Here is a 7,665-nt window from a genome sequence, read left to right on the forward strand (position 1 = left end):
CAGAAGCAGAATAAGACGAAGCAAGAGGCACGGGGAAGTGGATGGGAGGTGAGCCAGGGCAGCCGTTCCTGGGAACAAGCCCTGCGAAAGCCAGGACAGAAGTGGTTTTTGGGAGTTCCAGTAAGGGCCAGGAGGTCTGTGTAGTACAGAGTGGACTGACAGGACACTGGTGAGATGAAGAAGAACTTTGCGGGACATTTGAGCACGAATGGAGTATAGTCTGACAGGGCTTGATAGCCATGGCTGGTGTCACCATGTAATTTGCCTAAGGTCATTGCAGACCAAGGATATCACAGCAGTTGGAACCTAGGCTCACTTGATCTCAGAGCATCTTTAACACAGTTCTCTGTTAGTGGGGCGGTGAGCGCATGTGTGGCATGTCTGCTTATTACACAAATGCAACACTAGCATTCAGTTCCCAGTACACACACACACACTCACACACACGGGGATGGGGAGGGTGATGTCACAGAAGCAGTGTGTAGGATAATAGTCACCCGAGGCTAGGAAGGGGAGAGAAAGCAAGGAGGATCAGAGGACAGCACAGATGGTAACCATCGTGTATAGCAACTTCTAATCTTTCCTATAAAGAACAGGAAAAGCGGGGGGGCTCCAGAGTTCCTAATGCGGAGAACGCTGGACACTTAAGGGGATGGGAATGCTAGTTATCTTGATATGAAAATTACATGTATAATGCATCAAGTCATCACACTATACTCCACAAATATGCACAATTATTACATGCCAATTAAAAATGAAGTGGCAAAAAATAATTTAGGCATAGAACTCCTGTCTGAAATCCAGGCTATGCTACCTATAAGCTCTGTGCCCTTGGACAAGTTACTGAACCTCTCTGTGCCTTGATTTCTTCATCTGTAAAATTGCAGTGGTAATAGTCTTTTCTTCGTGGGGTTTTTAATAATATTAAATAAATTACAACATCTGAAATATGTATGGATTTTCCATAGTTATTATTGTGCTATGGATGAACAGTTATGGGATGCCCTCATTGCCCACTGGACCTCTCCAGCTCAGGACAGTGTGCTTCCTCATTGTCACTGGAACTGAACAAATTTGCATGCTAATTTTGGGACATTCATCCCAAGTTCAACTATATATGTGTCAACTGTCAGGCTAAGGCTCCACTGTAAGTGTGGGCATTCTTCGTTTACTCCACACTTCTAAACTCTCGTCAAGCCTTCAGATGAGCTGCTTCAGTTCAGCTGCTTCTTGCCAGAAACCATTCTCCAGGAAGGCTAACAATGCCTGACTGTAATCAACCCCATGCGTGAAGTCTCAAAGGCTTCCCTGCCTGGCAGCCACACTCCTGACCAGGAGAAGCAGTCCATGATTGAAAAAACATCTCAAGAATTCAAATTAAGAAGGCACTCTCGGTCCTAAACATTATGATGGGACTCTGCCTGTAACTCCCTTCACCTGCAGAGTTAAAAGCAGGGCTTCCCTCTTAATGCCTAAGTAAATAGAAAACAGCTCACGCACTGTTTTATTGTTAACCTTGGATTCTATTGCTTGGCTTTCTGTGAAAAACCACAAGATAAGGAAGAAATGCCCTTTGTATGCTGAGCTCTCGGAGGGACACTTTGCATATAATTGCATAGGCTGTGGCAGTGGATAATTCTGACATAAAGATCACTAGCACTGAGGATCACGTAGTATTTTTCCTTCCTCTCCTGGCCAGCAGTTTCCACCTAAGGTCCAGAGATAAACACACTGAGTCTTCAATTTCATTTATTTGCTTATTCTGAATTATGTCATATTCACTTACTTATTCCTATTATGTCAGCAATGACACTGTCTGGCATTTGTTTAGTGTGCTCTCTAAACCTCTGGCTCTCTAGCCTCTGGCTAGCTGTTCTATGGTATGATTCTCCAGGCACTGGTCAAAGAGCCCCAGATGCACAGTTGATTTCAAGCTGTGACTGTGTGACTTGGAAGTTAGTAATTCAGTCATGAACCTGAGCCAGCTGGCTTGGTAAACAAAGACCTCGTTATGCAAATTATCCAGCCAAACTGTAGCAACCGCTCTTAGGATTGACATTTCCTATTTTCAAAAATGATAGTTTCCAAAAACGCTATCAAGTGGAAGATTGTTTACACTTAAATACATTCAAAGTAGGATGGGAAACAACCTCCCCTTCTTTTTGATGAAGTCCATTGTATAATAATTGAGGACAGAATCTGACCATATGTCACTCATGGGAAGAATGGAATCATGAGAGGGATGGATGGGTAACTACTTAATTGCGATTCAAAGTCATCTTATCTGATGACTAAGGACTTTTTGTCAAGTCTTCATAGGCTAGGCATAGGGTGCAATGGCCATGATGACTCAGGTCCAAAGCCAGATTTTCACTCCTGACTTTTCCTTGTCATCCCTTGGATAAGCCAATGACACTGGTGCGCTTTCCTTTTGCATTTATAATCAAGTGAGTGCCACCACAATAAGATGCTGCCTGGAGAGGGATCAGCAGGAGGATGAAACACTCATTTTAAAATATTATAATCATTTTCTATATTTGGCTGGTCTATGTGCTATCACTGAGATGAGTTTTCATCTGCACATGCTGATCTCCGGCATCTCAGAGGGAAGCCTTTTTGTTTTTAATTAACAAAGTAAGAAGGTTGCTAACTCCATCCTCTTATGAGATGAACCCTGATCAGCAGAGAAACAATGAAAAACTTAGCACCAAGAGGAACATATGCCATAAAAGCAAGAGAAACAAGAGACAGGAAGATTCTCGGACATCATCCTGATTACCTAGAAGTGGTCTTTTAAACACCAAAGCTTTGAAATTTGTGTTTAAAAAAAAAAAAAAGGAGCTAAAAGAAGAAGCCAAATGTCTTTCTTCACAATAGCATTAAAAATAATTATCCAAAACACACAAAAAATATACCAAGGATATTATTCACATTTCCTATATCAGAGAAATAAAAGAATCATGTTATATTGCACATAATGACTACTGAGTAATTCATTCACAAAACCTGAGAAGACATTGACTATTGAACAAATTAAAATGTGACATTAAGTGTGACAAATCAAAATGTGTCATTCGTACATAGCAAACACTGCTGCTACTAGTAATGTATTTTAGATTAAAATACTTTTTCTCATGGACTAGCAATCTCTTTGAATTCATTGAGTCTTTGAATTTTCCCACTGCCACTACATAAGATTTCTGTCTTAAAGAATACTAATGTTTAAGTTACCATCTTCGAACTGCCTTGCAACCACTCTCGTTTTTGAGAATGATACGAAGAGACACTTATATATTTTGGGTTTAAAACTAAAAAAAAAAAAATACTACTGTAAATATCTGATTATCATTTATAGTGAAAAATCTCAAGTTAATTCAGCTCAAAGCACAACTACATCACTACTACTGAATCAACATGGAATTCTGCCTCCAAAATTCTTTTTGATTCCATGACAAGCATCCCACGTATAATAATTCCACCAGCTGTGGGTGCTAGTGCTAAGTGTGAAACAGAGTGCTTGCCTGGGTACTTCCCTAACTTGAACTAACTCTTCCACCCCATCCTACTGCCGAGGATTGAACCCTAGATCTTGTGCTTGCTAGACGCGACGCAATACTTTCGATGCATCTTTTTGTCTCCAGACATAAACCTGGCTCCAGAAGAGGCTTCAGAAAGCGTCTAATCTGACCCACCCCTCCCCATAAACACGCGGAAAGGTCTCAGACGTTGGCAATATGAAACTACTAAGAAATTAGCCTAAAGTTTGAGTTCAGAGTTTACCTTTGTAAGATCCTCAGCGAATCTGCTACGGCATTCTTCACTCCCTCCTTTCCAGGTTTCAGAATGTTTTCTTTGAAGGTATCAAATGCTTTAAACGGCATTTTGAATGGGGGCGAGGGGTACCTCCGAAGAGCCCTTAGCAGGCAGCCTCAAAAGCTCTCATCCTCTCTGCTCTCCAGCCCAGGGGCACTGCATTTGCCCTTGGGGAACACTTGAAATTCAGTTCTCATGGAGGGAACTACTTAAAATCGGAGAGGCGCTGAGCCCCAGCTCAGGTGTTCCAAGAAGAGAAAACCCTCTCCTCTCGCTCCAGAATCAGCAAGTCTCAGTGAGGGATTGCTGCTTGGTCAGGAATCCAGCCCCTTGCAGAAGCTGAGCAGCAGCTTGTGGCGGTTGCCTCCGGCAGCCAGGCTCAGAGTGAGCAGTCTCCCTGGCCGCAGCTGGAGAAGCTGAAGTGAACTCCAGTGCAGGAGGGTCCCGAGAGCAGCCGCCGCCAGAGGCCAGCTCCAGCCCCTCCTGCCTCCGTCAGCCTGCAGGAGGTACTGTCAGCTCCCCGACTCTCCCTTTCTGGTGATCCTACAGAAACCAGCGCAACACCTGCCCCTCTGCAGCCCGGGCAGGCGCGCGGAGTGAAGTTCATGAAACATTTACACGACTGCCTTTCCAAGGTCCAGCCTTGCAGGCGGGCTCTCGGCCACCATGCCATGCCTTTTAGTCCCTTCAGGGTAGCTGGGGGAGCGGGGGTTCAGCTGGGCACAAGCAAAGATGTTCTCGGGACAGCACACTTCACGTGTACCCCAGGCAACAACATCCAGAAGGAACGACAGACAGATGCTTTTAGGACTAAGCAAGGACGTCTGAGCTTGCCCTACCACCTGCTCTAAGCTCCTCGCTGCTTGTCCTCAAGTAAAAGCTTCATCGTGGGACCTGAAACTTCTCCGGGGACCCTAACCATTGTTTCCTTTCCCTCTGGTCTCCATAGCAACACTAGCCTGAGCTCAGCAAGCTCCTCCTTGCTTCTAAGGTTTCCTCAAGTGAGTCCCCTTGCCTGGGGTTACCCTTCCTCACCCCTTCACCTACACAGCCTCTGAAGATCCCTGTCTCACAAAGGCAACATTTCAAATCCTCAGGCTGGGAGAGCCAGCCCCCTTCCCAGCCACGGAATTGCCTGGACCTGGATGAGAATGGGTGTGGCCTAACATGCTGGACCAGTGTGCAAACAGCCAGTTGCTTCCACTTTACAGGCCTCAGGAAGATGCCTACGCTACAAATGCCACCCTGAGGAGTGTGCCGTCTCTGGGAGGCACTGGTGGTTCAAGCCCACAACTACTGTGAGACGCTGCCACGTGCTGATGCAGGCCCTCAGAATCTGGGAACCATTTCCCCAAGGCCTGCCGTGTTCTCTCCGCACTGCGGTCCAAATCCTTCTTCAATCTGAATTAGGCTAAATTAGTATCTTCGCGGGCTCAGTGGAACTAGCGCCTACCAAGATCCTCCTGTAGTGGGGGCTGTTATGCACTCTGTCTACACTACACAGTTGTTGCGTTTGACTTTTTACTTTTCCCGGTTTTAATGGCTGGAAACTGAGGCAAGAAGTTAGTTGTGTCTGAGATTACACAGCTAGTAATTAGCATATCCAAACAGCGTTTTCTCTTTCTCCCAAAGTGAATAGTACAATGGGTGTTTGTAAAATGTATCAGCTCGAACACTCCTCTCCATGAAGCTGTTTTAGAATATTTCTATCACCTAATTTGATTCCTTGTCTCCATCCCCACCCTCTTTCTGCCCTTGCCAACCAACACATGTATCGTTTCTATAAATTTGCCTTCTCTGGCCATTTCCTACCAATACAATCATGTGTGATTTGCACTCCTGTGGTAGGCTTCTCTTACTATGTGAAATGTCCAAGTCACGGCATGTATCAGTTCCTTTTTACTGTTATTATTTCATTAGGTGGTTACACTGCATATGTCAATATCTCTCCTGGTGTGGAAGCACCACACACTGTCCATAGATTGATTGACTAGCACTTTGATATTCTTATTTTGTTATGAGTAATACTATGAACATTCATTTATGACTTTCTGCTTTTATTTCTCTTTCGTAAATGCTTAAAGTTCCTAAGTGATATAAAAATGCTCTTTTCACTTTTTAAGAAACCGTCAAATTATTTTCAAAGTGGCTGCAATATTTAGTAGTTCCTCTGGCACACCTAATGGTTCCCATTTCTCCATATCCATGCCAGTATTTGCCATCTTTTTAAAGTATAGCCATTGTAGTGGGTAGAACAACGTCCTACTGTGGTTTTAATCTGCATTTCTCTGATGACTAATGACACTGACCATCTGTCCACATGCTTATGAGCCACTGGCATCTTCTGAGGCAGGGGGTTGAAACTTCTATTCAGATACTTTACATATCTGTCTGCTTATTAATGATACTAAAGCTATGTGTTCTGGACCCCTGTTCTCTGTCAGATATGTGTTTTGCAAAATAGTTTTCCAAGTCTATGTTTTCACTTCCTTCTATATTTTGAAGTGCAGACTTTTGTCTTTTAATAGGGAAAAATGGTGCATATTTCTTTCTTTTAAAAACTTAGCTTCGGCCATTCTGTTTGGGAGAAAAACATCACAGGTTTTCTCCTGTGGTTTATTCTGAGAGCTTCATTGTTTGAGCACTGAAGTATAAGTCTATGGCCCCTGTTGAGATCGCCCTTGTGCACGTCGTAAGATATTCAGATTCATCATATGAAGACCCATGTGTTTCAGCGTCATTTGTTAGCAGTGCTACTTTCTCTTTCTAATGCATGCGTGTGTGCATGCCTGTGCACATGTGGAAACTAGATGACAGCTTCAAGTGTCATCCTCTGGATGCCCTCCACCTCCTTTGAGATAAGGTTTCTTACTGTCCTGAAACTCACCTTGTAGGCCAGACCAGCTGGCCAGGAACCTCCTCACTGCTGGACTACAAGTGCACGCCACCTGCACATGGTTTGCACATGGTTTCTGGAGACTGAACTCAGGTCCTCATGCTTAAAATTAAATGCTTTAGTGGCTGAGCTGTATCCTCAGCCCAGAAACGTTGTCCTTTCTCCAGTGGATTGCTCTGGTACTTTAATTTTAAAACTCAGTTGAACCAAACCATAAAGACTTTTGGGACTCTGAATTTTGTTCCATCAATCTATATAACTATTTAATTTGTCAGTATCACACTGTCTTAACTGTAGCTTTATAAGCTTTGAGTGAGAAAATGAAAGTCCTTCAACTTGTTCTTTTTTTTTTTTTAAGCACCTCAGCTCATTCTATGTATTTTGCACATGAGCTTTAGGAATAGCTTTTAAGTTTACACGCACACACACACACACACACACACACACACACACACACACACCTGCTCAGCCTGTGCTCTTGTCACCAACTTTGGCAATATAGCCCTGCATGGCCCAGAACCCTAAAAGCCCAAAAAAGCACATATCTAGTCACTCTGCTATGCATCATCTATCCCCTCAAAGGCCACGCATTTGTTCAAAGCAAATGCAAGCCAATAAAATATAAGTGGTCTCTTCACAGAACACATTCCCGAGCAGAGCGTCTAACCCATTCTCCAACTCCCAAATAGCTTCAGGCTACTTGCATATGACATTATGTACCTGGAGCAGAACTCATCAAAGACCATCGAAGTCTCCTAGGGCCAGTGGCTGCTGACGGCATCAGCCATTTCTTCAGAAAGCACTGGGCACGAGTCACGTGGTGAATCTGCTGGGGCCGTGGATGGCTGATGATGATGATCACTATGATTTTAGGGACATTTTCCATGTGCCAGACACCGAGCCTTTACTATTTACTGATTCATTGAACCCTCACAATGACCCTAAGTAGTTTCTAT

At 43.8% G+C, this 7,665-nt stretch overlaps 1 protein-coding gene across 1 annotated transcript in view; it reads right to left on the minus strand.

Annotated features, from left to right (window-relative positions):
• Slc17a8 (solute carrier family 17 member 8) overlaps window positions 1–4,494 on the minus strand; it is a 42,950-nt gene extending 38,456 nt beyond the window's left edge. The window contains exon 1 of the mRNA XM_021645694.2: window positions 3,781–4,494. Within this exon, the coding sequence (XP_021501369.1) occupies window positions 3,781–3,881 (101 nt within the window). The 5' untranslated portion in view covers window positions 3,882–4,494. The remainder of the gene's footprint in view (window positions 1–3,780) is intronic.
• Between the last annotated feature and the right edge of the window lie 3,171 nt (window positions 4,495–7,665).

Source organism: Meriones unguiculatus, chromosome 2 (genome assembly GCF_030254825.1).
Source record: "Meriones unguiculatus strain TT.TT164.6M chromosome 2, Bangor_MerUng_6.1, whole genome shotgun sequence".
NCBI lineage: Eukaryota > Metazoa > Chordata > Mammalia > Rodentia > Muridae > Meriones > Meriones unguiculatus.